The sequence below is a fragment of the Physeter macrocephalus genome, chromosome 2, assembly GCF_002837175.3.
Source record: "Physeter macrocephalus isolate SW-GA chromosome 2, ASM283717v5, whole genome shotgun sequence".
Classification (NCBI taxonomy): Eukaryota; Metazoa; Chordata; class Mammalia; order Artiodactyla; family Physeteridae; genus Physeter; species Physeter macrocephalus.
In genome coordinates, this window is record NC_041215.1 from 42057786 (window position 1) to 42073293 (window position 15508).

At 44.4% G+C, this 15508-nt stretch overlaps 1 protein-coding gene across 1 annotated transcript in view; it reads right to left on the minus strand.

Moving 5' to 3' along the window:
- The window catches only part of TMEM163 (transmembrane protein 163), a 287547-nt gene that overhangs the window by 87636 nt on the left and 184403 nt on the right, over positions 1-15508 (minus strand). Inside the window, exons 3-4 of the mRNA XM_024122336.2 lie at positions 12266-12309; positions 10712-10803 (exon numbers count right to left, since the gene is read on the minus strand). Of these exons, the coding sequence (XP_023978104.1) occupies positions 10712-10803; positions 12266-12309 (136 nt within the window). The remainder of the gene's footprint in view (positions 1-10711; positions 10804-12265; positions 12310-15508) is intronic.

The window sequence follows — 15508 nt, forward strand, 5'->3', positions numbered from 1 at the left end:
CACACAAATGGTCCTTTGGAGAGGCAGTGTTACATAATGGTTACAAGCAAATTTCCAGGCAAGCAAGACCTAGGTTCAAGCTCCAGTTGTATCCATTTACCAGCCATAAGCCTTCAGCAGCAATATTTACCTTCTCTACCAAGTGTTAAATAATACCGCTACCTAACGCACAGCCCCACATACCAGGTACAGAGCAGGTGCTCAGTAAATACTTATCATCTTAATAAAGGTTATGAAAATTTACATAAGATGAAGGGGTTCCATAGTTCAATCATTCATTCTGCAACTCGATAACCAGCACTTACTAAATGCCAGGCATTATTCTAGGGGTTGAAAAGAATATGACAGTCAAAGAATACCCATGCTTTTTTGAGCGTAAAATCTTATGAGGGCGATGGGCAATACACAAATATACCAATACATCAATTAAATACAGGTAATTAGATCTATGAAAGAAAAAATATGGCGCTGCAAAAAAAAAGAATTATGGGGGGATGGGGGTTGGGCAGAGCAGGAAGTTGTACTTCCTTAGTCACCGAAGTTCTACCAGCTAGAGTCTGGGCAACATCCCAAAATGGAAATAAAAGACTTCTCATCCCATTTGAAATTCTGACAACCCATTTCCCAAAAGAAATATACAAATGCCAAAAACACATATGTGAAAATGCTCAGTTAGACTGGTAACTAACATTTCTTTAAATGTGTGTTAACATAGAGAATTCAATTTTCCACCTGGACAAAGGGCTGTGATCAAAATGAATGATAACACCTAGTGCGGGCAAAAGTGAGTAAACATACATCCTCACCCCTGCCAGTGGGAATGTAAATCAGTATGACCTTTTTTGGAGCACAGTTTGACACCGGGCATCAGTTATAAGTTAGCATATTATTTGACGCAGACTTCTAGTAATTTATCCTAAAGAAATAAGAGAACAAGCATTAAAATATAAATGTGTCAGGTAGTTATTTCAGGTTGTTTCTAACTTCAGGACACTGAAAACAACCCATGTCTTCAGTAGAAAATTGCTTAAACAAAATATGTTAAATCCATACATAGAATACCACATAGCTATCAAAAAATAACATATCTCTGTCGTAAGATGGGATGATATTCAAAACGTGCTGGTAGCAGAGAAAACCCAGTTTTCAAAAGGGTATATATAGATCATCTCTATTTATGTGGAAAAAAAGGATGTATATGGAACCATGCACATGTGTGCATGTACACACACACACACACAAGCTATAAATCAAAATGTTAGCTCAGGGAGGTCCTATAACAAGTGAGTTTTACTGTATTCTTTGGGCCACTAGGAATTACCCCAACCTTTTTTTTTTTTTTTTTTGTGGTATGCGGGCCTTCCTCTGCTGTGGCCTCTCCCGTTGCAGAGCACAGGCTCCGGACGCGCAGGCCCAGCGGCCATGGCTCACGGGCCCAGCCGTTCCGCGGCACGTGGGATCCTCCCAGACCGGGGTGCGAACCCGGTTCCCCTGCATCGGCAGGCGGACGCGCAACCACTGCGCCACCAGGGAAGCCCTACCCCAACCTTTTACAACCTTTGTCTTGATCCAAAATAGGGGATGGAGGAGGGGTATGGGATGAAATCAGGAAATCAAGGAATAATTTTTTATCACCTTACTACACTACTACCCCATGTCTCAAGGTCAAAAGCAACTTTCTACATAGGCCAAAGCATGTATTTCAGTTTTTCCAATTTTTCTTTGCAGAGTCTTTTATTCCACACTCTTGAAAGCAAAATAGAACAGTAGAGCAGACAATGAGAAACTATCCCAGTACTGATTCATAAAAAACATTTTCAAAACTCTAGGGATGGATGGGCTTCCCTGGTGGCGCAGTGGTTGAGAGCCCGCCTGCCGATGAAGGGGACACGGGTTCGTGCCCCGGTCCAGGAAGATCCCACATGCCATGGAGTGGCTGGGCCCGTAAGCCATGGCCGCTGAGCCTGTGCTCTGCAACAGGAGAGCCCACAACAGTGAGAGGCCCGCATACCACAAAAAATAAAAAAAATAAAAAATTTTAAAAACCCTCTAGGGATGGAAAAGAAGTGGCCTGACATTTTTTGAGTGTATATTGATGTTACATTCAATATCATGTTCAATCTTCACCTCAATGCCCTTTGGTAGCTATGATGGCCCTCCCCACTTTCACACATGAGAAAACTGAAGTTTCAAAAGATTAATAAACCACTGAAGGTCACGGAGCAAGTGAGTGCAGGTCTGAAAGAGAATTCTTCTCCGGGACAGTATTCGTTTCCTGTGCTGCTATAACAAAGCACCACAAATTGGGGGCCTTAAAACAACAGCAATTTCTTGTCTCACAGTTTTAGGGGTCTCAAAGTCTGAAATCGAGGTGTTGGCAGGCTCACACTCCCTCTGAAACCTACAGGGCAGAAGCCTTCCTTGTCTCTTCTAGCTCCTGGGATTTACCAACAACCCTTGCATTCTTTGGCTTGTACATACATCACTCTGAACTCTGCCCCCATTGTCACATGGTCACTTTCTCCTTGAGTGCCTCTGTCTCTGTGTGTCTCCTCTTCTTACAAAGACCCCAGTCGTACTGGATTAGGACTTCATCGAACTTGGTGACACCTGATTTCCCAATAAGATCCTATTTCCCAGTAAGGTATCATTCTGCGGCATAGGGGGTTAGAATTTCAACGTCTTTTGGTAAGACACAATTCAACTGGTAACAGGGACCAAGCCTACCCTCCTTCCTCCAATACATCCTGCCCACAGCATCACAACCCATTAATATCATGTCTGTGTCGGGCGGGCTTCCTATGCTCGTTTCCTGACAGTGGAAGGCAACACCCTTCTGCCTTCAGGCAAGACTAAATCTAAACTATTCCAGGCAGATGAGCTCAGGAGAGCAGCTCATGTCCTGCTATCAAGGCTCTACCTTCTGCATTAGCTCTCATCGGGCACGGAGGTCATCTCGGAAGTTATTTATTCTTCTAGTTCAAGGTCTGCTATGGAGCTAAAACACACTCAAGAGCTTTGTAAAGTTAAGAGCACTAGACAAATGTGGAGGAAATGCAATTCACCTTCCCAGAGCCCTCAGTTTAAGGGTAGATGGAATGCTCCCTGAGAAGGGGGGAGGGGGGTGGAGGGGCGTGGTGCTATTTTAATACGTTCTTGGTGGTCTTTGCCTTTGCAGTCCACTTAGACCAGATGCCAAAAGCAAATCACCAGCCCATCCTCTCTTGACTGCAGCAGTTTTCTTTTTCCATTTCTGGCTTGGTTTCAAAACCAGCAAGGGGGCTACCGAAACCGGGAATCAAAAGACTATCAGAAAGAGAACAACAAACATCGCATACTAACGCATGTATGTGGGACCTAGAGAAATGGTACAGATGCACCGGTGTGCAGGGAGAAACAGAGACACAGATGCAGAGAACAAACGTATGGACACCACGGGGGAAAAGCCGCGGGGTGGGGGTGGGGGTGGGGGGGTGGGATGAACTGGGAGATTGGGATTGACATGGATACACTGATATGTATAAAATGCATGACTAATAAAAACCTGCTGTATAAAAAAATAAATAAAATAAAATTCAAAAAAAAAAAAAAAAAGACTGTCAAGCTATCCTGTCAACTGGTAGCTTTCAGGCCAAGCAAACTGGAAAAGGAAACAGGGCAAACACCCTGCCTGGGTGAGAACGAGCGTGTTCCACCTTTTCCACATGAGAAGACACACAAAGGATTTCCATCTCTCTAAGAATATTCCTCTGTACCTCTCACATTCGCTTTCCGATATGCTGCGGAGCATAATGCCATTTGGAGGTACATCTGGCACAAGAGAACAACCTCCCAGGCTGCGTTTTTGCCTCAATGTGGCAGAATCAGAAGCCTGTAAAGGTGCACAGCCTCCCATCTGCTTCCGCCACTCCATCTCAGGGAGCTGAAGGACGGATGGCCCAAACAGACAGCTGGCGCTGGGGAGCCTTCGGGGGACCTCCCACCTGTGCCGCAATCATATGCAAAACGTCACAGGCCCCCAGTGAGCACCCAGCTGTACCTTCCAGGGAAGCATCCTGATGGCCCTCCGCAGCTGAGGGCAGCAGGAGGCTGTGGTACTTCCTGTGGCCTTACATGGTACCCGGGGCTGAGACCAGCTAAGATAGGCGAGAAATGCTCTGTGTCTTTCGACCTTGCCAAATTCCTCTTACACTAATTTCTCCCACGCCCTCTGCCTCCATCATCTCCGTCCCCGCTCAATATCTTTCTCTCATTTCCAAGTCCCCTGGACTGTGATTTATTAACAACTTTGTCTGTTTTTAAAACATAGAGTAAAAATGATCAAAGTAGCTCAAGAGGCTTTGTCCAATATAGCAGCAACTAGCCACACGTGTGACTATATAAATTTAAATTAATTAAAGTTAAAAATCCAGATCGTTGGTCATCCTAGCCACATGTCAACAGCTCAAGGGCCACGTGTGGCTAATAGCTACCGTATTGGACAGTAGAGAGAACATGTCCATTATCACAGAGAGTTCAATGCACAGCTCTGGTCTAAAGGATATAAAGTGTCTCCCCTCTTTCTCTGTCCCCAGTCCCCCTCCCAGAGGCGACCCTGCTGCTGGCCTCCTTTGTATGCTTGAGGAGATTTTTGTTCATATGCCCAAACAGTGTGTGGCTTTAACAAAAGAGGTTTGCATCCACAAAGAGAAAAGACTCTAAACACGATTTGGCTCCAGGCTTTCCTCACTTAATGAACCTCGGAGATCACAATATAAGAGTACAAAGCGTGCTTCCTTCTTTTGCGTGGCCTCATAGCAATCCACTATCGCCAGGACAACCATCACCACCGCACCCTTATAACCACACTCCTCCGTGTCTCCCTGCTCCCTTGCCCCCAAACGCTTCCATCTTACTCCCAGTCTCCACATTCCCAGACTTTTCTGCCTCTTGCCCTAATAAAACCTGGTTGAGACAAAGACAGACAAATATCATATGTTACCACTCATACGTGGAATCTAATTTTTAAAAATGACACAAATGAACTTATTTACAAAACAGAAACAGACTCACAGGTTTCGAAAACAAACTTATGGTTACCAAAGGGGAAAGGTTGGGGGGAGGTGAGGAGGGATAAATTAGGAGCTTGGGATTAACATACACACGCTACTGTCTATAAAACAGAGAACCAGCAAGGACCTACTGTATAGCACACGGAATTCTACTCAATATTCTGTAATAACCTATATGGGAAGAGAATCTGAAAAAGAATGAATATATGTACATGTATGACTGAAACACGGTGCTGTACACCTAAAACTAACACAAAATTGTAAATCACTATACTCCAATGAAATTTTTTTAAAAAAACCAAAAACCCTAGCTGTTCCCTAAGGAAGCTGTTCCCTACCTTTGCAGTGGAGACAGCATTTCTCTCTCATTCACAGTCTCAAAGCCTGTCTTCCTTCTGGTGAATTCCAAACCACTTCTCTGGCTCTCTCCGCCAACACTCCCAGTTGCCCTCAGACTAAACCACCCAGGACCCCTCCCCGTGGTTCTCCCCCTACCCGTTCACTGATGACAATAGCACCTGCTTTGCTGCCTTCATCCCCTCCCTGACTTCTGCAAACACCCCTGGATCCCAGACGGAGCATCCAGCCAACACCTGGCCTCACACCTGGCCCTGACTTTTTGTCCTCACCCTACCTCGGCCACCCACTCCCACCCTAAATCCACACCAATAAATGAACCACCTGTGAAATCCTGGTCCTTAGCATCCCACCGTCAAGTTACTGCCCCACACCAACAACTAACTGCCAACCAAAGCAGGATTTCTAATCCAACGTTGACTATTCACTAACCCTGCTGTGGTCCTTCCAGCCCTCACCCAGCTGGATATCCTAGTGTATTCTTAGAATCCTTCCCTTACAAACAAATGACTGCCTTGCCCCTCCTTCTAACACAGTCACCTGTTGAAAACCGTTACTGCATGTAAGCCCAACAGTTCACCTTCCCCACATACATATTTCCTACCACAGGAAGATGATGTAACTTTGGAGCTTTTCAAAATAGATAACTAGCTGGTGGAATTACAAAATGAAGCAACTGCTATGGAGAAAAGTATGGAGATTCCTCAAAACATTAAAAATCGTCCTGGGACTTCCCTGGCCGTCCAGTGATTAAGGTTCCGCACTTCCACTGCAGGGTAGGTGGGTTCAATCCCTGGTCAGGGAACTAGATCAGGAAGGAAGAAAGGAAGGAAGGAAGGGAGGAAGGGAGGGAGGGAGAAATAGTCCTACCACATGACCCACCAATCCCACCGCTGGGTATAAGTTCCAAAAAGAACTGAAAGCAGGGTCATGAAGAGAGATGTGTGTACATCCATATTCAAAGCACCATTATTCACAATGGCTGACATGAAAACAACCCAAATGTCTATCAATAGATGAATGGAATCACAAAACGTGGTCTATACATACAACAGAATATTACTCAGTCTTAAAAAGGAAGGAAATTTTGACACATGCTACGACATGGAGGAACCTTGAGGACGCTAAGCTAAGTGAAACAAGCCAGTCACAAAAGGGCAAATACCATATGATTCCATTTATATGAGGGACCTAGGGTCGTCCAATTCATAGAGACAGAAGGTAGAGTGGTTGCTACCAAGGGCTAGGGGAGGGGTAATAGGGAGTTGTTTAATGAGTATAGAGTCTCAATCTGCAAGATGAAAAATTCCTGGAGATTTGTTCCAGTAACAGCAGAAGGTGATCGACCACGTGGAGCTTTTGTCCTTGGACAACAAAACTACAAATAGTGGTATTAATAATTACCAGAAGACAGTTCAGGCCAAGTTTTGACCATTCTTTACAGTACTTTGCTTATCTGCTTAAAGAATCAGCCATGACACTATGAAACAAATAGGCTTTTTGTGACCTTTTGCTGTTGCCTTTTAATTTACAAACAGTTTGGGTTAATCTAAGTGACTACATGACTTTGGAATTTTGCATGAGGTATTCTGTCGTCTATTTCTTGAAATGTATTTATTGTTTAGTTGCTCTGTGGAAAATGAGGAAGCTTAGGTTTATAATTGTTCAATTCTTATTGCCATCCTCTAGTCAAATATGTCTTTATATTGTTTAAAAATACCGAAGCGTTCCACCTTCTGTCTCTGTGAATTTGACGACCCACAGTAACGTGAATACACATAACACTACTGAACTATAAACTTAAAATATTTAAGACGGTAAATAGGATATGTTTTTTAGCACAATAAAAAAGTGTGGGGCTTCCCTGGGGGCGCAGTGGTTGAGAGTCCGCCTGCCGATGCAGGGGACATGGGTTCGTGCCCCGGTCTAGGAGGATCCCACATGCCGCGGAGCGGCTGGGCCCGCGAGCCATGGCCGCTGAGCCTGCGCGCCCGGAGCCTGTGCTCCGCAACGGGAGAGGCCCCAGCAGTGAGAGGCCAGCGTATCGGAAAAAAACAAAAAAAAAGTGTGAAACAAAGCAAAGCTTATTAGAGCTGTGCTCTGTGATGGTGGTGAAGGCATGCTCTCTCCCTCTGAGCATCAAACACCCGTCACACCCACTGTCATCAGGCAGCAAGGCTGAGGAGGGAAAATTAGAAGAGTTAACTAAGAACTAGTTGGGTATTTCCCCATTCTCTCAAATCTTATTCTCCAGCAGCTAACTGAAAACCAAAGGCTTTTCTGGCTATACCCCTCATAATTCATTCATGCTCATTAATATGCAAACATCAGTTTCTCAGCTGGCAGTGATTTCATGAATTTTTAATTTACATGAGATGAGCCAGAGATTAAAACTTTAATCTAAGCCAACGATACAGGTGACTGATTGTTATTTTAATCCCTAGATTAAGAATCTCCAAATGAATCCATGGGTATCATCATGTTGAACAATCATCTGGGAATTATCAAAGCAAATCTGTGAGTTTCTGCCTTATGGGTATTAATAAAGATACACATTTTTTAAGGGTACTTGTTTGGGGATCATTAAAAACAGTGAAACCAATGACATTTCTTGTCATCAACCTTAATGTTGAAAAAACTCCAGGCCACCTGGCAAATGCTCACAGAGATCCCAACACTATAGAAAAGCCACAATAATTTGTGGCTTTGTGACTAATATGTAAGAGATTCATTTTAGCATAAAGGAAATCAGATTAAAAAAGCAAATTAGAAGAGAGAAATTGAGAAACACTGAATTCAATTCCTTCTAGAAATGCAAATCAAATTCTGGGTTATTAACTCCAAAATAAGAGAAGTCAGAGGGAAGAGCTTTCTCTTCTGAGGGCAAGGCCCAATAGAAATATAAGCCCCATATGTCATTTTAAATTTCTAAAAGCCATATTAAAAATGTAAACAGAAGCAAGTAAAATTAATTGTAATAGTTTATTTAACCCAATACATCCAAAATATTCTTAAACATGTAATCAATATTGTTTTTAAATTATTAATAAAACGTTTATACTCTATTTTTCTTACTATGTCTTTGGAATCTGGCGTGTATTTTACAGTTACAACACCTCTCAGGACCAGCCACAGATAAATGCTAAAATAGCCTCTAGTGGCTGCCATATTGGATAGCGCAACTATAAATCCAAAGAATATGTGTTCTTCTGATAGCACAGGGACCAGCTCTTGAAAGTCGAGTATGTGTCTGTACTGCACTCTCCAGATTGTTCTCACTGTATTCCTCAAATACCAGCCAGCAACAGCCTGGGTAGACGCATTCACTTGCTCCTTCAGCTAGACCAGTGTTAATTCAACTACTATCATTATAATACCGTCATGTGAAATTTTACAAAATCAGTTTACTACTATTGTTTCTTAATTTTTTCAACCAATAAGTTAACTCACTTTTTCAAAAATTAACCTTATCCTAAAGAATGTCATCTGTGATATCAGAGATTTGATACTTTAATTATATTTGTTACAAGAGCTAATGCACATTAAAATACACAGTTAACACTTAAAAGAAGCTTTTGTGCTCTATCTAAAGCCAACAACTAAACTAAAATTTGCTCTCATTCTCGAATCAGTTTTGGCATCATCTTTCAAGCTTTCCATCTGGCACATGCAACCTCAGATATATTACTATCTGAGTCCCCTGACACTCAACATTTGTATGTCTGATTGTGACCCAGCATCCCCCATCAAGAATACCTTCTGTCTGGGCACCGCAACAAAGCACAGGGCATTTACTCATTTGTATTCAACTGTCCAAACGCTGCAGAAGTGGAGTAAAGCTGCTGCTCTAATGACCAGTGATGGCTCAGTCCCAGGGGAGCCCCCTTTATAATTAATAACAATGGCAGCTAAGGCTTACTGAACTACATGCCAAACACTGCTCTAAGTTAATATATATAACATAATATTATATTACATCGTATATGTGATGATTATCTCACTCACATAATCGTCACAATAATCCTGTGAGGAGGTACTGCTATTTCCCCTTTTTTCCAGGTAAGGAAACAAGGCATAGACCAGTTAGGATAGCTTCCCATGGTCACAGAGCTGACAAGTTGTGGAGCTGAGATTCAAAGCCAACAAATCTGACTTTGGAACCTGGGGATTACCAAGAGAATAAAAAAATGGAAATCGGAAAGACATGTTTCATGGTCACAAACACAAGTACCTCAAAGACAAAATCATCACCCACAAGATGTAGAGACTGGGGCAAGCAATATCCTCTAATACAGAGAGGGAGAGAAGACAAATAGAATAATTTAGAATGCCTTCAAGATGTCTTCTGTAAATTACAGCAGAGAACTCATCTTACTTAAAAAGAAAGGAAAAAAAAGAAGCATAAAAATTCAAGGGAGCAAAGATTCCAGTAACACAAATTGAGAGAGGATGGAAGGATGGGTGGATTGGTAGATGGATTTGAAAGAGGAGGGAAGGGGACAGGGCACAACCTTTAAAAGAATGACACAGCCGTTGAGGATATGACAAAAACCTTGAGCCTTATTATACACTCACTGTATACATCAGCACGCTAAGAGACACACCTACCAGAGCCATGATGGTTCTGAGGCTAACCATAAAAGGTCAAAAAGTGGGCGGTGGCCCACTTAGTGGAAATCCCTGTCCCTTCTCCAGGATAGTTGGAGTAATCCTCTCACTCTTTAGTTTATGAAATTACCCACAGCCCATAGAAACTAGCCACCCCATAAGTCAGGGACCACATTCTGTCTGTGGAATGTGTATCTCTCTAAATAAACACCTATCACTTTGTCTCTCCCTGAATTCTTTCTGTGCCGAGACATAAAGAAGTTGAGCTTCAGTAAGTCCTGAGACCAGGTGTGTGATTTCAATGAAAAGACAGTGGGTTCAAGTCCCAGACTGGGGTTTGACGGGGTTCGAGTCCTGGCCTGGGGGTTCAAGTCCCAATCTGAGTTGTGCAGTTTCGGATTGATCCACGGATAGATGAATGGATGGACAGACAAATGAGCATACAAATATTCATTCCAGACTCAGGTGCATAGAACAGGGAGAATTATAAAGGGACATGCCATCTCTCTGACCATCCCAGAAGGGGCCGATCATATAGCTGATACCACACCAGCCAGTCACAAAGGCCAATTTGGGGAACTTATTATTCTCATCACCGGGACCAAAGCTACAGGGTGAGCTGTGCTGACAGCCTAATTATGTGCCCCTCATTTGCGAGGGTTCTGCAGTCTGGAAGAAGACAAAAATCCACTTACATGTATTCCCTATGGGCAGAGTGTACAGCGGCCGCGTTGCTGTAACGCCACAGGACGATCGCAGATGACAGGACGTCGAGGATGGCATCAAACTAGGAGAAGGAGACACGGTATTAGTGGTTTTCCAGAGTTAATAGGGTACAACTGCGAAGACACGAGGTAACCATTCTGTGATTCAGAACATCTGAGCCAGTGACCTCAGAGCAAACAGGCTTCACATCGTTACAATGCTGGTCATTCATCATCCTCAAGGTGAATCCTGGGAATTCTGAGCCAGGGCACCCAACACGCCTGCCTGGTGCCAGGGTCACGGCTCCCCCTGGGTCCCTCGCTCCTGGGGCCTGAGAAACCACACTCGGGTGTGCTGGGCTCTGCTCCCGGGGCCTCTGGCTCCCAGCCCTCTGGAGACGCAGGCTGGGTGATGACACTGTTCTGACACGTGTGAAATTGATTACCCCAGGGCAGGCAAGATAATTTTCAGCATTTTCCTGCCCATCCCAAGCAGAAGATTCAGGCCAAGGACTCTGTTTCTGGCTCTCAGTGGGACTGTTCTTGATACCTGGGGTCCAGGGGTCCAGAGGGTGGGGTCACCCAGGGGCTCCGGGAGGTCTGCCAACACCGTGAAATGGGATGCAAAATTCAATGCTTTTGTTCAAATAAACGAGTGAATGCATAAGAGAGAGAGAAAAATGTAAGAGAGGAGGGGAAAGAGACAGGAGTATGAGAGAGAGGTGGGCAGGGGGGCGGGGGGTGGGCTGGAGTGTGTGAGTGCGTGTGTGTGGCATTTTGGCATTTTTCTGGAGAGACAGTCCACACCTTTCAAAAGATTCTGAAAAGAATCTGCAAGCCTCAAAACACTGAGGGTGTGTGTTCCTGTTCCCAAACCGACTTCTCCCCACAACAAAGGGAAGAAGTACGTTTGGGAACAGGAACACACACCCTCAGGTACAGGAAACCCTGAAGCTATGCAGGAGGGCTGTTTCAAGGAGCTTTCTCTGCATGAGTCACGGCACCGCACTTTTCATCTGGAAAATTACAAGCACTAGCACTCTCTTAAAGGGATGTGGGAAGACTTCACTCAAGTTTCCAGCATCTGAGACCCATTTTCTCTAACCAACACCCATCAGGAAGCAGGCAGAGGGAAGCCTGGTTATCCCTAGTCTGGCTACGGACTGACGTCCTAGTGCCAGCAGCCCCGATCTTAACTCCTAACAGCACTGCCCACACCAGCAAATGCTTCACTCCAATGTGTGCCCATTTTCAAACCTAAAACCTTGGGGGTTTGGGGGGAAGGGCTAAAACCCTATAAGACATCCTTCTCAACCAGCTGCAGAAAACATGGTGGCCCTGATCTCTTGTTGAGAATTAGACAGCGTCACTGCAGTTTACTTCTATTAAATTATAATTGTTTGTAGAAGCCACTTCCATAAAAGGTGTGACTGTCATGCTCTCTCTCATCTACTAACCACCCTCTTAATTAAGAGCCCAGGGTGAGATTTGCAGGCTCAGGAGAAACGTGCAAAACTTCATAAAAGTACATTTCAGGTTACTTACTGCAAACCCAAAAGCAGAGGCGCTGTACCTCATAACGGAGACAGCTAAAAAGAAAGAAAATATTATTCAGAATATTTTAAGACCTCTTAGGTATTTTCTCTCATTTGTGAGACTATTCATATATTTGATATGGCCTTTTACACATCAGTGGAAAAGTTCTAAGAGAAGGAAATTAAAAATTAACTGTACTTGTCAAATCAGAGACTTAAAAAAATTCAAGAGCGATGTGAAAAGCGTCCAGACTTCACCTGCAACACCCTCTCTTCCCAGTGTGCCCTGAAGCAGCAAAGGGCCAGCTTCAGAATGAAAATGCTCAAGCAGTTGTCAATCAAATGACAGCTGAGGCTCTGAGAATTTAACAACTGGGAATAGAGAGCTGGGAACCATATTAAACTTTGAAAGTGAAACTGTAACCGTCCAAACTGTTCCCATAATAAGGTAATTAGTGGTGGTAACTACATGCACACACCACTGCTGGCACGGTTGGAATAAAATCTCTTGCCCACCAGAGCTTAAAATCCAGTGTGGACCTCATGAAAACTGTCTAGAAAAAGAAAGAACAAATTATCTTAAACAAGAGATGTCTACAAAAAAGTAGGTGTTACAGTTATAATTAAAACACATTTCATCCATATTCAAAAATCAGTCGACCTTTTGGGGGGCAAGTTGATTGGGTAGCGCTTTTGTCTAATTCTGTAATCTGTTCTGCAACAAAGCAATGTCCAGCTTCAAAGACAGTTCTCAATTTGACTTAATAAGGCAGGTCTCCACGCAAAAGCCATATGAAACAAGCATATGTCCACTCACTAATAAAGAATGAAACCCAACCCAGTGGGTCAGCAAGGCTTTGAAGTGGATTGTTCTGGGCACAGATGTTATTACAAGCACTCCCTCAAGGAGTAAGGGAGGCATGGATGCAGGGCATGGAGGTCAATACCCCTTTGGACTCCCACTCAACTCAGCACATGTCCCTTCTCTGGGGGCTCCTCTCTCTCTTATCCATATGGACCCCGGGTGGCCATATTGTGCTTTGTACCCCTGCCCGCAGCCATGAGAGGGTCATCTGACCCAGTGTAACCCAAGCATATTTCATTTTCTATGAATTAAGAATTCCTCTGTGTAGCAGAAATAGAAAGGATTTTATTGTTCTAAAGGATGTAGATGATAAATATACTAGAACTTATTTCTCCCAATTCTGACCAAGTTCCTGGTAGAACTAATCTAGTATGTCAATGTACCTATCTTCTTTGCCTGGCAACAGTTTGATGGATTTTTGAATGTTATAAGCAACCAACTACTGGCTTGATTTTTATAGACAATTTTATAGATAATTGCAACACAAGATTGGCAAGTGTTCTAATAAAGTTTCAAACTTAAAAAAAAAAAAGAATTGGCCTTCCCTGGTGGCGCAGTGGTTGAGAGTCCGTCTGTCGATGCAGGGGACGTGGGTTCGTGCCCCGGTCCGGGAGGATCCCACATGCCGCGGAGCGGCTGGGCCCATGAGCCATGGCCGCTGAGCCTGCGCGTCCGGAGCCTGTGCTCCGCAACGGGAGAGGCCACAACAGTGAGAGGCCCGCGGACCGCAAAAAAAAAAAAAAAAAAAAGAATTGAGACAGAGAGAGAGTCTAGCCATTCAATTTATGCTGTTGGAATTGAAACACCAGAGCTAGGGTTGGCCACACTGTTTGCTACACAGACTGAGGAGCAGAGAGACAAGCTCTTACAGGGGTAAGCACAGCACTGGGGCAAGAGAGAACTGCTAGCTTCTCGAAGTTTCCCAGCCTTTCCAGAGACTCAACCACATTCGGGTCCTCGGGCTATGTGAGGTGAGTGCAACCCATTACATTGCTGGCCTTCTGTGTTTGTGATGTGAGCTGCTCCTGTCACCCCTGCTGTCACTCTTACTGGCACAGAGAGAAGGGCAAAGCCAGCCGTATGCAGTGACCGACTGCAGCTTTCAAGGGCAACGTGGGTGTGATGGTGCAAAGGGGCACTGGACCTTCCCAAAGAACTCAACTCCCGGCCAGGTTGGCATGTGCAAAAAAAAAAAAAAAGGCAGCAGACCCCTTGCCAGGTCTGAAGTGCCCTGTAAGACACTGATCCTGGCTCGCAGTAAGTTCTCAGTAACTGTGAAGGAAGCTTAATAAAATTTCATAGAAATGAATGGAAATGAGTATCTGGCTTGTTTCCTTTACAATCTGTTTTTAGGATATCTTAGTTGTGTGCTTTTCGTGGGTGACTTCTTTACCAGTAATGGAAACCTTATTAACTCTTACTAGCATCTTGTACGGATGCTCAATATATACCTCACACGAAGAGCTGCCCAGGCGGGATCCCCCTCTCTGTCTCCACCTGCACTGTCTGGACCGGGCAGCACGGAATGGACAACACAGCTGGAAAAGCCCTCCACTAGCCTTCACAGAAGACCTCCTGCTTTCCAAGCAGTAAACCCTCGCTGTAAAATGTTTTAATCAAGTTATTTGGTAATACCAGGCATTTGTAGAGTGGGCTACAGATTCCACGTACTCTCACAACTATACTGGAAAATTCTGCTTGTGCGATTTGAGCCTGCCCAGTGGATGAATAACTGAGAGCACAGGTAGAATCTTCATATTGTTCTATCCCACACACACCAAGGAAAACTGGAGCAGGAGGGCTCCAGGTTCACCTAGAGTCCTGAAGAGAAGGGAGGCATTCCCATGTCTCATTTACTTCTAAATTGGCTCCATCTAATTTCCTTGATGCAATGGAAAGGGGGAAAGGCTGAATATTGCATGGGGAATCGAGGGAGCACGGAAGGGCCCTCCACTTGGGCACAGGTCTGGCAGCTTCCCTTTGGGAGTGACTCCCCAGCTCTCGCAAAGACAGAATAGCAAATAGTCGTTAGCATGGGACCCAAATGGAAGAGGTCAGCCCAACTTTTAGGAATTTCTGAAGAGTAAATGACTTTATTTTCCTTGGCCCTAACCTGACATGACACATCCTAATTCTGGGATAAGAAGGAACTCAAAGGAAAGGGTCGGATTGGTTTAGACAGCCGCTACTCCCACAGAAAGAGAGCCAACTATGGGGTTTCCATGAGGGCGTTTCCAACTTCCCTCGTGCTAAGAATGAGTTTCACTTGAAGAGATCCTGGGCCAAGATGACCCACCAAGGCAGAGATTACAGGGCAGGTGCCCCTGGAGCCCACACGTACTTGGCTGAGGGGAGCTGGGAAGTCAGCAAAGGTCCAACAAAAGTCCA